Source organism: Caloenas nicobarica, chromosome 14, assembly GCF_036013445.1.
Source record: "Caloenas nicobarica isolate bCalNic1 chromosome 14, bCalNic1.hap1, whole genome shotgun sequence".
NCBI lineage: Eukaryota > Metazoa > Chordata > Aves > Columbiformes > Columbidae > Caloenas > Caloenas nicobarica.
The window spans coordinates 5,070,014-5,084,437 of NC_088258.1; the positions used below are offsets into that span (position 1 = coordinate 5,070,014).

The 14,424-nt window shown below is 40.6% G+C and overlaps 1 protein-coding gene across 4 annotated transcripts in view; it reads left to right on the forward strand.

The window, feature by feature from the left end:
• The window catches only part of SNX8 (sorting nexin 8), a 28,206-nt gene that overhangs the window by 6,610 nt on the left and 7,172 nt on the right, over positions 1–14,424 (forward strand). For all 4 annotated transcript variants that reach the window (XM_065644606.1, XM_065644604.1, XM_065644602.1 and 1 more), the window contains 6 exons: positions 5,980–6,170; positions 8,207–8,324; positions 11,454–11,575; positions 11,945–12,025; positions 12,980–13,140; positions 13,534–13,666. In XM_065644606.1, the coding sequence (XP_065500678.1) occupies positions 6,030–6,170; positions 8,207–8,324; positions 11,454–11,575; positions 11,945–12,025; positions 12,980–13,140; positions 13,534–13,666 (756 nt within the window). In that variant the 5' untranslated portion in view covers positions 5,980–6,029. The remainder of the gene's footprint in view (positions 1–5,979; positions 6,171–8,206; positions 8,325–11,453; positions 11,576–11,944; positions 12,026–12,979; positions 13,141–13,533; positions 13,667–14,424) is intronic.

A 14,424-nucleotide genomic window follows, 5' to 3' on the forward strand; every position in this document is an offset into this window, starting at 1 on the left:
CTAGCATAATTAAGAGGATGAGAAACATGCCAGGAATACAAGAAGCAAAACAAAATGATAAACAGTTTCTTCTTTTGAGGTTTTCTTGACCTGCCTAAGGAAAGATGATTATGGAAACCCAGCAGTTTTATAGTTAAGCTAAAATGCCCTTATAAAAGTTTCCTGGAGAATAGTTGTGTGTGTTATTGCTCATTGGGTTACCTTTTTGGGCCTGAATTTTTTACACTTCCTACTCTTTGTTAGAGGTGGGTGTGAAAAACAGTAGTTTAGCAATTTCCATTGTAAGCTGGGAAACCGCCCTAGTGAGGATTTGACTTTTTGTCTCTGTCCTCTCTGAGAACATTCTTTGATGGATTTTTCTTCCCTAATCCTATTATTTCTTCAGCGTGTGTAGGTCCATCTCACTTTATTGTGTTTGCTACAGTTTGGGACTCTAGGTCCTTGGCTGACTTGCAAATGGAGCATGTTCCTTGTATTCCCAGACTAGGGAAATTGCTTAATTAATCAATTGACGATCTAATTGCTTAATCAATCAATTGATGATCTAACAGCATGGTTAAAAGAATAAGGCACTAGGCTTAAAGTTAGTTCTTTGTTCTGTCACATGTTTATTGTGTGACATTGGAAAGCAGTAACTTGGTGTTGGGCTTTTTTTCCTGCTGTAGGATGCGATTGTGATATTTTGAGCAGCAGTTAGGGGCCTACAGCTGTAGGGGAATGCAGAAATGCTAGTGCCTTTAATAATAATAATAATAATATTAAATAAAGCTTAGATAACCTCACCTGACTGTTTTTGACTTGTGCCATTACTTCTCTGCTTCATCTTGAAAAGCACCAAGTGCTGAATAGCAGTCTGAAACTTATTGGAAAAACAAACAACCACCAAAAAAAACCCAACCCAAACCGTAACTATCTCCAACACCTCAAAGACAAAAACCCCAAGCAAACAAAAAACCCCCAAACCAAAACCAGACCAGGCAGTACAGGGTGTGTATTTGACATCTGAACTGAGAAAGCTGGTTGTGGTTGTTTTTTTCTTTTTTTTTTTTTTTTTTTTTAGGGGAAAACCAAAATGTTAAAGCCTGTTCTCCAACATCTAATATTATGATAGTATGTGTGTTATTTTATATGGTGTTGTTTTGGCACTGGATAGCTTGTATTTACAAATGAATTGTTGGGAGGGAGAAGGAAGGACACTCTCACACATCTCTTAGAGTGAAGCTGAATATGATTCTTTTTCTTGAACCTGGTAAGAAATACAAACCCCTCTTCCATGTTGAACCTAGATCTGGTATCAGCTGTGTTAGATCACATAGACCGATTCCTTTGCATTGCTCCTTTCTAATAAATATTGCATGGGTTTGAATTTCTTAAAAAGAAACCAAAAACCAAAAAAAGTTGTGTACAGTTGTCTCAAAAAATGTAAAGCCCTTAAAAGGAAGAAAGGTTTTGTTGTTGTGTGGTTCTTGTTTTTTGGACTTCTGTTTTTCTTTTCTTGTTTTTAGGGGGTTTTGAATTATGTAAGAATTATAAAAAAAGCAAGGAAGGGAATCTGTCTGGAGTTGTACTTGAAATCTGCACTGGCATTGAGAGATTGACGTGGACACTGAATTCTGGGTTTACGGAGGAATGTATTTGATACGATAAGGGGGAAAGGCATTTCCATAATTCCTGAGGCTTTTCATGGGAAGACAGAAAGGAAAGGGAAATGCTGATGAATGATATTTACATTGCTGCTTTAGGATTCCTGGCCCAGGAGTTTGTAGTGGAGCCTTCATTTTTATCAGGGTGAAATCAGAGGTATCTGTGCACAAAAGTTATTCATTCTAATAATCCTCTGAATTTCTTGTGCATTGGATCACCTCTGGCCTCTCATAGTGGAGAAGAAACCACAGCTATTTTTCCTAAAGGCTTTGCTCCCTTTCAGACTCCATCTAGAAATTCTGCTACTAATATAACAATTCTATGGCACCTTCTACTTAAGGGTGTCTAATAAATTTAGCTGATTGGCACCCTGGTTTGATAAAGAGTTGTTGGTAGCAGCGGTTTGTAAAATGGAGATAAGGCCTCTGAATTTGGGTGACAGAACTTACCTAGGGAGGGAGATCTGTATTGTGATTTACCACCTGGGCTGCCAGCCCTTGCATTGCATTTCTCTTCTATATGTGCTTACTCATTTGAAACCTACGTGCAGCTCGTCAGACACTTGAAATTCTACTTTGGGTTTCGTAAATGCATGATTTTAGAAAACCTGATTGAGGAAACTGGTAACTCTGTAGAGGTCAGGTTGCTGTCTGGTTGTGTGAATGGGAGTAGTGAACGTTGGGCACTAACTAAGGTGCAAAATGTGTGATATAGACTAGTGAAGCTTTCTATTTCAGTTGTTCTCGGGTTAACTTTCTCAATTCTTTTGGTCCAAAGGCTACCTGACGTATTACCAGAAGAAAAAAAAAAAGTATTATGCAGTATTTTCATATTTTTTTTTCCTTTACAACTGAACAAATATTAGGCTATGCTTTAAATGCTTCTTTAAACTTTTGTTTATTGTCATCTTGTTGTCTGCTTGTTTGCATATGTATGCATAGATATATTATTTTTAACTTTTATATCAAATTGTTTTCAGTTATACCAGGGCATTTCCTGGTATCTTATTGACAACAGATTGAGAAACTGCTGCAGCAAAAGGCCAACTTGCACAAAAAAGCTGATTTTATTTTGCCTGCTTCTCTGTGTTCCAGGAGACCATTCCTCACCTCATTTCTGTATTCACTGCCTGCTCTACGTATATAAACTTTACTAGATAATGATCTGCTGAAACCAAAGGCAACATTTTCAAAATTAGCGAGCAAAGAGTGCGTGATGGGAAGTGTTAAGTGTTTTGTCACAATGGATGTAAATCCTTTTACTGGTTGAACACAGGAGCTCATACCAATGAGTTCTCACTATTATCCCCCATTCCTGGCCAGGGCTCTTGAGGCTGTTCCTGAATTGACTCTTCAGTAAGCAGAATGACAAATGGGTTGAAGAACAGCTTCAGTCTATCTTGCTCTGCGGGGTTAATGTTAATACTGTGGTGTTTTCTAAAACAGGTTACCAGCTGTTCCAAAGTCATCGTTTTGTGTTCTCAGACCAGCGCTTGAGAGTGTAAATTCACCCTGAGTAGCTTTCGTGTTGATATGGAACACGCTGAGATTATTAATTAAACAGTAATTATTCAAGCTTGTTTGTGTGGTTGTCTGATTTGTAATGATTTCACACATTTAGACAAGGTTGAGATCTAAAGAAGCTACAGAATATTCAGGAAGAGTCAAGTGCGTGAACTGCTGATAAAGAGAAGCTATTTCCTGTAGGTGAATTTTAGAAAGGAAATTTAGAGAATAACTTGATGAAAATTGGCAAAGTTTTACAAAAGAAAGGAGCAACGTGACTGAATTGTCAAAGGAACACCAAGTCTTGTCTGGATTTCTCTATTGGGCTTCACTCTGTAGTGGCCTTACAGGGTAATGTGGGTTCAGATCACTGTGATGGATCTGAGAGCCCATCTCAGCATCAGTTTGGCTGATAATGTTGCAGGTTCCAGGACTTGCAGATGAAATACCGAGGGATTCACGATTCATCCTATAAATCTTTTGTCTTTTGCCACTGGGAGTAACCGGACAGTGCTGAGCCCTGGTTTAGGGAACTGTTTGTGCCACGAAAGCCCCACTTTGTTGGCCAGCAGAAGACAGAAAGCAGGGAGAGTGATTCAGGAGGCCGAGTGTTGTATTAGTACAGACTGGCACCGTTCTTGGGGAAGCAGGTGGGCTGCGTTTTGTCCGGCCCCTCTTCAGGGGTTTCACTTGCTCTGGCTGCCTCTGGAATGTGAGCCTGCGGTTCAGCAACACAGAGGAGTGTGGAATTCTGTGTGAGTGGGTGTATGTGCATTGGAGGAGTAATAAAATCTCCTGTGTCATGTCGCATTTCACTGATGTGTCTTGAGCAATTAAAAGCGAGAATTAAAAGGGTGTGCACGCAGAAAACCGCTGCTCTGGAGAGCAGGGCTGTCCTGTGCTTTCCATAGTTCTTTTTGTGTGTGTTTTTGACGCTTCCTTTTGCTAGTGTGGTTTGTTACACCTTGCTGCGCCATGAAAGGTCAGGTGGGCAAAGATTTTTCTACTCTAGAAAAGCTTTTGCCTTACTGTGTTCTGAATTTTCTTTCCTCCCTAGTTCAACATCCATGTGAAAAGTGGCTTGACAGATATGTGATCACTTTATCTAGCAATTTCCCATGTTAACATTGAATTAGCTCGCATTATCTTACCACAAATTTCTGGCAGGTAGCTGGATCTTTTTAGAAGCTGCTGTGTAGGTGGGGTTAGTAGGTGATACATTAGTCTATTAAATCAGAGGTGTTAGGACTTGCTTCCCTGAGTCACATTACCAGGAATCTGAAACCTGATGAAATGTGTGGGATAAGGTCATTCGTCCAGGATTTGGTTTGGTTTCCTTTTATGGAACAGAGAACGAAGTGTCTATTCTGAAGCCCTGTACCTGAGGAATCAGCGATTATCAGTTTTCCCCATTTATCAGGTCCTTAGAGCACATGAAAGAACAGATGGGAAATCCTTATCAGGAGGAGGTCAGGGCTTTCAAGTTAAGGATATGACTTCTTATCTTCCCTGAGTTAATTTCTTGCCCAGTTATCAACTTTTTGAACTATGTATTCAAGCTTACACAAATGGTTCTTGCTTCTGTGGCATTACTGTCTTTTTGTGTTCGTAAAATTTTAGATATGTTTAAGAAGGGGTGTAACTTCTGCACAATGCCAAGGAAGGGGCGATTAATATGGCCTAGATTTTCTGGGTAACTTTTCATCGGTGGATTCAAATTGCTTTGTAAAAGAGCTTGCTCATAGTATCCCCCTTAAGTAGACATACATGGAGAGGAAGCAACACATCTGTTCCAGACTGCAGAACAGGACTTGGGTATAGGTTGAATAGATTCCATGGTTATAGGCATGTTTTTCACTCTGTTTCTTATGTGTGAAATGGATAGAAAAAAGGGATTGCTTTGAAAAACGATGTAAGCTTAGTTTACAGTTGCATGAAATGTGTAGTTATGATGTCAAGTTGAGATAGTGGGCTGCAGTCAGTCATTTGACCGGATAGCACTCTGCATCTTCATCTCTGCCCCTTCTTTGATATAGTTTGTCCTCCAGGCCCGTATTATTAAGATCTTTTTTTCACTTTTTCGTCTGGCTGGACAGTAGTTAGAATTCCTCTGTCCAAAGCTGTCCAGCTATGGTTGAATTCGCCGTAAAAGGCTGGTTTTTAGCTACAAGCAGTGGAATAGGTATGTTTGAAGGATTTTGCCAGAGCTTACTGTGATTGAGGGATTGTTGGGTTGGTAGTCGGTATTAGGAAACATTTTCCCCTACTCTTGGACTTCAGGATATTGACATAGTAAATGATTGTAATTCATGCCCACTCTAGCACATTGTCATAGAGTTTAATAAAATTATGTTGAATTAAGTGTCTCCTTCCTTTGTAATGACATGTGAAAATTAATCTATTAAATTTCTGCAGCGCAGTAAAATAACACATTTTCTTTCCTTCCACGAGTTGTTCTAGGCAGGATCCAAAAGTGCTGAGCTGGAGTTTTGCTCATTTTGGCAGATCCTGCTGTGGTGGGAGCCGGACAGACAGGAAACACGGGCCTCTTCGCTGATTCACCGAGCAAATTTGGCCTGTGATTCCTCTTTTGCTTCGTAGGGATGTCTTTCTGACCAGTGTAATTGGTGGTGCTCCTGGGTGTTGTGAAGAGGGAGGTACCAGCATCCTGAACGTGTGCGGAGCAGCACAGCCTCCCGGAGACTGGTGGTTCTGGTTGTGTTGCACCACCGTGGGAGCACTGAGTGAGGGAGCAGAATATTTTAAACCTACCTCTTTCACTTTATCTTATTAGGTCTACTGGACTGTTTTTTCCCTTTTTGTCTTTTAGATTTGGCAAAGCCTCCCGTAAATGAACCGAGGGAGCCAGAACAGTTTCTGATGCAGGCGCCCCAGGGAAATCCACTGCTGCTTTCCCACACCCTACAAGAGCTATTGAGCAAGGACAGCGTGCAGGTGGAGCTTATACCTGAGAAGAAGGGCCTTTTTCTGAAACATGTGGAATACGAGGTTTCCAGCAAGGTAATGTGAACACATCTTGGTCTTAGTGAGAATGTATCCTCTTAAGAACGGCTGTGCAGTTGCTATTGGCCAAGTCTTATCTAATTTGATAGTGATGTTGGGTGATGCTGGTTTTTGAGTAGGCCACTTGGATGGGCTTACTTTAAATGCATTAGCACTGTGCTTTCTTGACCTGGGCTTCTGCGGTATGGAGCATCTCCTGACTGACGTCTGATGGATGTTCTGCTAGTTTATGAGCTTGAAAACTGAGCTCTGTACAAAAGCAGGTGTGTGACATTGAAAACGGAATGTTTTCATAATGAATTGGTGTAGGCGACTAGGTATTACAAACCGTTTTGAGCTAGTGAAGAAATGGTGTTGGCAGTGGGAAGCTGAAATCCTTTAAAACCAGAAAAGGTTCTGCAAATGCTTCTGCAGAGTCTGGGCCGCTTCCAGTTTACTTGCCCCAGTCCTGGCCTGTAGGTTCTGCTCCTGGTGTAAGAGAAGATTGGTGTATCTTCTCCTATTTATAGAGCAGCCAGTGAGATGGCTCTCCAGTAGCTTCTGTGTGCTTTTCTTCAAGAAGGAAATCTACCTTCTGCAAAGTACACCATGAGCAATTTGTATCTCCCAGGACACCAAAACATCAGTTATTGAGCAACATGCAAACCGTTGTAGTCGCTGTTGTACGTATTGAGAGAACCATTTGGATCCATTTTCTGTAGCAACATTTGGGGCTTTAGGTGTTTTCGATTGACGTCCGTAAGTTTGTCAGACTGTTGTGAGTCTGACAGGGAAAGGGCAGACGCAGTGAATGTTTCTGTGGGCTTGCTAGGACTCAATGTTTGTTTTTTCCTGTGATTTCAGGGCGCAGGACTCAGTGATGCTGGCGGTCTCTCGAGGTTTTGAATTTAGGAACTCATTACCGGCTCTTTTCAGTTGCTGTCATCTCCCCTATGGTTGTAGCTGTAGAATGAAACTTCCTCAAAAAGCAGCATAGTTTGGTCTGGAGCTTCATCTAAGCTACGCAACACAAATCAACATCAGATTGCAGAGCAGACAGAGGGAGGCCCAGGGGCTGTGTCCGTTGTGCTCCAGTTCTATACCTCGTTGCTTTATTTTTGAAAATGCGTGGTGCCACAATAAGTGGTGGATAATGTGCAATGCGAGAATGGATATAATGTTGTGTAGTCTTTCTTATTAACTGCTCCAGTAGTTGAATCTGTAGTAATAGTGTGTGTGGGTTTTATTTGTTATTTTTAAAGGATTTCTGCCTCCAAAGAGTCTTGTTCTAGCTGCTACCTAACTCCTTCTGGAATGAAAAAAACTATTTCTTTGGCCTCTTCTACATATTGATCTAAGAAATGCAGAGTGATAGGACTAAGGTTTTAAAGGAACTTTCAGTCTTTGTTTATAGATCTAACATCAGTGAGAGGCCTCTCTCTTGTGAGGTTCACTTAAAACATCGGTCATTTGGACTAACACTTAACTTGATCTAAGACTCTTTTGCCACCTCTGAATTTGAAACTGATATAGAGTAAGTTCCCAAGAGCTGGAGCTCGGGGACTTGCAGGACATCAAGAAAAGAGGTCTCTAGAGCTTTAAGAGTGTCGACACTATTTCTAAATGTTCTGTCTGGTTTGGAACACGAGAGAGTTTGAAAGAGTAATGATACAGAACTCTGGCAGATTTAAGGATATTTGTAATTTCCTGGGAAACCTCTTGCTTTCCATTTTCTACTCTCTTTTGTCTTGTGTTTGAATGAAATATGACTTACATTTTAAACTGAAAATCTTAAAATGTCTGTGGTTAGAAGAATGCCATCTCTATTAATGATGGAAAGGTGTTTGGAGTCTTTTCTCCCCACTTCCCAGCACAAGGCCTCTGAAGATAAGAAATAAGTCATTTTTGTTGTCTCTGGGTGTGATTTCTTTCACTTTTTCCTTTTCTTTTTTAGTGCAGCCAGTAGCAAAAAGAAAACCGAAGGAAATCCTAGTGATTGTCCAGCCTGTGTATTGATTTGTTCCCCCCTCTCCCCCCAAATTCTTCTATTGCAGAGATTCAAATGCTCGGTCTACAGGCGATACAATGATTTTGTGGTGTTCCATGAGATGCTGCTTCAGAAGTTCCCGTATCGGATGGTGCCAGCGCTTCCACCAAAGAGGGTGCTGGGAGGTAAACCTGGGCCTTTCTGTTGAGTGCAGGGGTCGTGGTGCGAGTATGATCGAGATGATACTGTTGAAAAGAAATGTTTAAAAGGTAGAAGGTCTTTGCTGAGAAAACAGCTTGGATGCTGTAATACGCAATTGGGAGGTGTGGATTATTGCCATCCTAGAAATACTCCATATGTAAGATATCGATGTAAAGTTTCAGTGTTTTGTTGTTTGTTTTTTTTTGTGGGTTTGTTTTTTTTTTTTTTTTTTCATGTTTGCATTTTGTGTTTGGTATCTAATGACTTTTCAGGTAAGATTTGGGGTGTAATTCTACACGAAGGGGTGGCAGAGTTATGGCTGTGGTTTTTAGGAAAATAGGTTATGATGATCAGTGCTGTGGTGCTACCAGTGCAGAATTGCTACCGTACTGTTGAACAGCTGTAATATGTATTGCCATGAGTTGTTTTGTGAAGTGTTCAGGATAGAAAAGGTTTGTGGAAATACCAGTGTTTTTCTATAGCAAGAGAAGAGTAAAGATTAAAAAAAACCCAACCAACCAAACAAAAAAAACCCACAAACCTCTGTATTTAAAGGCTTAAAACTGCAGAGGAGCTGATTGTGTGAATGAAACATAATTGCTTCTCCGGCGAGACCGCACTTGATCCTGCAGAGTTCGTGTAGGGTCCCGACCTCGTTCCCACCTAAAAGGGACGGGCAAACACACGGATGTTACATGAAGGGCTTCAGCATTGCATATTGTAGTGTTACCTTGCACAGAAGCCTTATGATGCAGGCAATAGTAATTACACTTGTTCAGTTTATGTACAAAAAGGTGTCTTTCTGGCAGGCGAACCAGCTGCCTTGAAGTAGCTATTACCCTTTTTTATCCTGCTCTAAAAAGGAGCTAAAAAGGATAACCAGAAACTAAAAGCTGACTGACATGGATCCAACTACCTTTTAGCTGTTAGAATAGAAATCAATACAGTATCCCAAGACTGAAAGCATATCAAAGCTTCTTCAGGTACAATTTTTGCTGCTCTGAAATATTGGCACTGGTTTCAAACTTTTATTATTTCAAATGTTGCATAACTGTATAAAATCCTGCCTTGTTTTCTACTTTATCTGTGAAGGAACAAGCTTTTCACTGTCTTGTCTCCTGCCCGTGCTGCTGAGCTTAACGTGTTTCAATAAATAATTTATTCCATTCAAGGAGTCCATGTATTGCTACAGTAAAGAAGAACTGAGAAACGGTGAGCGGAGCAGGGTGTATAATGAAACGGAACAAAGCAAAATAGTAGTGCCAAAAAGCCTCAATGGTCATATATTCTTATGATGGAATGTAAATTGTGAAGACCGTTCTTTTGAGGTTGTGAAAACCCGTTGGTTGAATTTGACCCGATTCCGTGTTCTCAGCCAGAATTGCCAGAATTTCCATTTCATGCAACACCTGTTAGCAAAGTGACCTTCTCTGGTTAATCTCAGCAGACAGAGATGCTTGAAAGAAGCCGCCAATATATATAATTTGTCAGTCACTGTTATTTCCTTGCATTGCTGGTGTGTTGATATTTCTGTGCATTCCCCAGCGCAGTTTTTCCTGCAGATATCATACGTTTAAGAAAAAACTGATAAGATTAGCTCTCAAAATGCACTAGGAGTACAGTACTAATCCAGTCCAAAGCTGTGTTAAGGCAGAGAGGGATGATTGTCTTTAGACCAGTGACTCCATATAGCAAAGCTGTGTAAGTGGACTTAATAGAAACTACAAACAGGAAAAAAAGAAATGGAATGAGTAGTTTTTGTTTCTGGGTAGGTTAATGGACCTACACATGGAATTGCAGGATGCGGGGTTTGATGGATTAGTGTAGATGTGTGACCCTTCCAGCCTCCTTAGTCCCAGAGCCAGATGAGCAAAGCCACGTGCTTTTTATACTCTGTGTACTCATCTACCGAGTTACACTTTTATTTCCATGATGGTCTACTTGCTTCCATCTGTCAGATGAAGAAAATCTGGTAGTGTGCTCTGCTTGTTTTGGAACAGCAGCAAACCGAGGCAGATCATGTAGGAAGCATGTAGACGATTTCAGAAATCTCCTTGTAGGCTAAATACGAACAAAGCAAAATGAAGATCTGCAACACTAATGTCAGAAAAATCATTTGGCGTGTGATACCGTGCTAAGGATCATTATAGAGAATCTGTGCAGCCAGTAAACTACCAACTTAAAACTGAGGCAAAAGAGTAATGCCCTTTCATGGTACGAGTGTTGTCATGGATAAGAACGTTCCTTTAATTTGTTCTGCACTGCTTTCTTTTCCTTCACACTTATTTTAGTTTAATTTTTCACCTTTCCTGAAAAACTCCAGGATTTTTTGATTTACTGCCTTCCTGCAATATCACCAAACTGAAACTCTGCCTTTTTTCAGGAAGACAAGCAGAACTTTTCAGTTGGACAAGTAAGGACTCTGGGTGGATGTCCTGCAGTTGGCTGTGCAGGTTTCCCAGGGTACTTTCTCACATCTTGTGTGAAAAATATGGGCACTGATCTTGAACAAACAACAAAAAACACCTTTATTGTGCCTTTAGCCCCTAAATGCTTAAAAGTGTGGCAGAGGGACTCTTATGGGTACAGCACACTGAAGTGAGTTCTTCAGAATAGTGAGCAAAAGCCCCATAATTATTTGTGGGCTGATCACTTTGCAGTGGCAAGCGGCGGTATTGTGCGTTTCCCAGGAGTCCCAAGCAAAGTGAGATTCCCTTTGGGGACCAGCTATGGAATTGATTCAGGGGAAAAAACCCAAAACAAAACACCTTTGTACACCCACAGCTTGTAAGTGGAGGCTTCAGGTCTTAGACTTTGTTGTTTATCCTGCTTATCTGGCCCACTCTGTGAAAATAAACACACAGAGATATATATGCTGGATTTCAGTACGATGTAAAGAACCACTTGAAGGACTATTTGTTCTGGTGGAATATTTGTTCTGTTTTAGGCAGCAGACAGATTACTGGTAACCCATCATTCTTTGGTTTTGTTACAATGCTTTAGCAAGGGTTATAAGTACAAATAAATTATTGGACTGAGTGCTTTCTTTTCTGTCTTTCTGAGCACCTGTAATCTGTGGTGCATTAATCGAAATTTAATGTTTCTCCCTGTAGCTGATCGAGAATTCATAGAATCTAGGAGGAGAGCGCTGAAGCGTTTTATAAACCTGGTGGCTCGACATCCCCCCTTCTCAGAAGATGTGCTCTTGAAACTCTTCCTGTCATTCAGCGGCTCAGTGAGTACTCGTTAGCAATAGTCTCGAGTTTGCATATCTTCCTGGAACTGCTTCGTTGGGCACAGAGTTCACAATTGCTTCTGACCTACACATTGTTGCTCCCTGTGATAAGGAGAATTTTCTCTCAATAAGTATTTCTACAACTGGAAAGTGGAAGGTAATTTTCCTCGATGCCAGGAGTATAGTGTTTTGAAAATGATAACTGTTCTTAGAGGGTACATATTATACTTCTACTTAAATTAAACCTAACCTGGGCAAGGCTATGTCCACCTACTTGTGCCTTACTACTGCAATAAATCTGAGACCTGTGTGAACTTCCTGTGTGTTACTTAGTTCTTTCACACTCATTTGATTCTGTATCTTCTCCAGGATGTACAGAATAAGCTAAGAGAGTTGGTCCAGGGAGTAGGAGATGAATTTATGACCTGCAGATTAGCTACCCAGGCCAAGGTACGTATATGAATTTCTTGCAACGTATTATCCTTGTTTAAATGGCTCTCCTCCAGATGGATCGGTTGCGGCGTTTAAGTGATGGAGACTTTAAGTGGGAGAGAGTTATTTCGAAAGTTTGAAGGACTTTTAAACTTGCAATTTTATCAAAAAGATCAAATAAATATTTGACTCTTAAGGGCTTGATATTTCTAGCTATATGCTCGTTCGTGAATATGATAAAATTAAACAATGAATCCTGCTTAGAACGTTTCTCAGTAATTACTTGTACTTGCATAACAAAAAAATGGACATACCGCACAGTTTGAAAGCTGATGTCTAGATTTATGTCTTCCCCGTGTGTTCATGTCCTCATTCTGTCTGTTGTCCTCTCCCTGTGGAGGTGTAATTTGGACTCTTATAGAGAAGTTAGTTACACTTTTTCTATGCATCTGTTTATCCCGGTGATTAGTGCTACGGCAAGTTTAAAATATACATTCACTGTGTTCATTGAGCAATTTGAAAGCAAGTTGTTGTTCAAGTTCCTGCAATGCTAGCAGAAAGTTTTGCAACTGGAGCTTAATTCAGGCTTTTACCAGCGGTACACAGGTCAAAAAGAGCTGAACTTTCCGTACACGCTTGACTTTGCCAGGCTGGCAGTTACTAGTAGCATCCGATCAGAACCTGTGAGCTTGAAACCTCACCAACCCTGTTTTAACTGTGTAGTAGAATTGCAGATCTTGCCCACTCTGTCTGCACCTGGTATTTGAACCTCTTTTTGTCTCTGAAAATTAGGAGTATTTGTATGGCGTCTGACTTGGGCACCTGAATTGTGAAGCTAATTTCTTCAGGGTTGTTACAGCACAGCACGAGAGGGAAGCCTCTCTCTCTGTCGGCTGGATGGTGTGCCCACAGTTAATGTATATCCATGTGCCTTTGATTTATCCACTAGTAATCTCTCTTGCACTTCTTCAGGACTTCCTTCCAGCTGACATACAGGCCCAGTTTGCTGCCAGCAGGGAGCTCATCAGAAATATTTATAACAGCTTTTATAAGCTTCGGGACCGTGCGGAGAGAATAGCTTCTAGAGCCATTGATAATGCCTCGGATCTTCTCATATTTGGGAAGGAGCTAAGGTAGGTTGGGAGGAAGAGGATTTTTCTGTTGTTTCAGAGCTCAAAACTGTTGCAAGGTTTACGCGCAAATAGTCTGGTAAGAATAGGTATTTCAATGCGTGCTGTAGGTCATAATAAAATTTTTCCTGCTATGAAAGAAGAAAATGCAGGCTTTCCACTGGTGTTCCACAGAGCGAGAGAAAAGGAAATGCACATACCTTGACATTCAAATACTGGTTTTATTATTTTTTCCCGTCAGTGTATACACGTCTCTGCATTTGTGATTGTGCAGTAGTAGCTCAGCACTGCGAGCTAGTTAGACACATGTGAACCTCTGAACTGCTGTCTGCAAATAGGTGTATCTACCTAGTCGAATTTGTCTCCTAGATTTGAATACTACTTCTCTTCTCCTAGTGCTTTGGGCTCAGACACTACACCGCTTCCTTCCTGGGCTGCTTTGAATGATAGCACATGGGGGACTCTGAAACAAGCCTTGAAGGGTCTGTCTGTTGAATTTGCACTGCTGGCAGATAAAGCTGTACAGCAGGTGAGTTCTTTACCTTTTTCTTTCTTTCTTTTTTTTTCTTTTTGTAAAATGAAGGAGGTGCATTGCTGCCTTAAGTTTCATCTTGAACCACAAGCTCTGTGGGTGTTGTCACTTAAAGAGTGAAGAGGGAGGTGGTTGTCCAAATTCACATCCTCAACAGCAGCCTGCTTGTTCAAGCTTGAATGGAAAACCTGGACTGTGTTAAAATGGGAAAGAATATAATGGGCAGGGGAAAGGAGGGAAAAGCCTGCTTTCCTTTTTCATTTCAGATAGTTATTGGACAAGTTGTACTACTATAGTGAGCTGTCCAAAAGTCCTGCATACTGTTTTATTAATCTGCTACAGAAAATCCAGAATAATTTACTCCTGAATCAAATTTTGACATTCATGTGCTTAAATATTACATGAAAGTCATTCAGACAGAATCATTATATTCCTGTGTAAGTGTGCAGTGTGATAATGACTGTTAGAATAATGTAGGAACATGACAGTCTGGAAAGGAAAAATAATAGTTTTGTCTTCAATTCTTTTCATCTCATTGTGTTAAAATACTCAGCATGCTTTTATAGATCAGTCAGACCTGGGCTTTTTCTCCAGAGTTCATGCTCCACAGAGCTCTATTGATACAGGAAGAAAAGACAGTATTTAGTAAAATTAAAAAAAAAAAAAAAAGTGAAATTTGACTTAGTGTCTTATCTCTGCCTTCTGATGCATGAATTATTGTGGGGAGCAGGCAGGTATTTATAGCTTTAATGGAT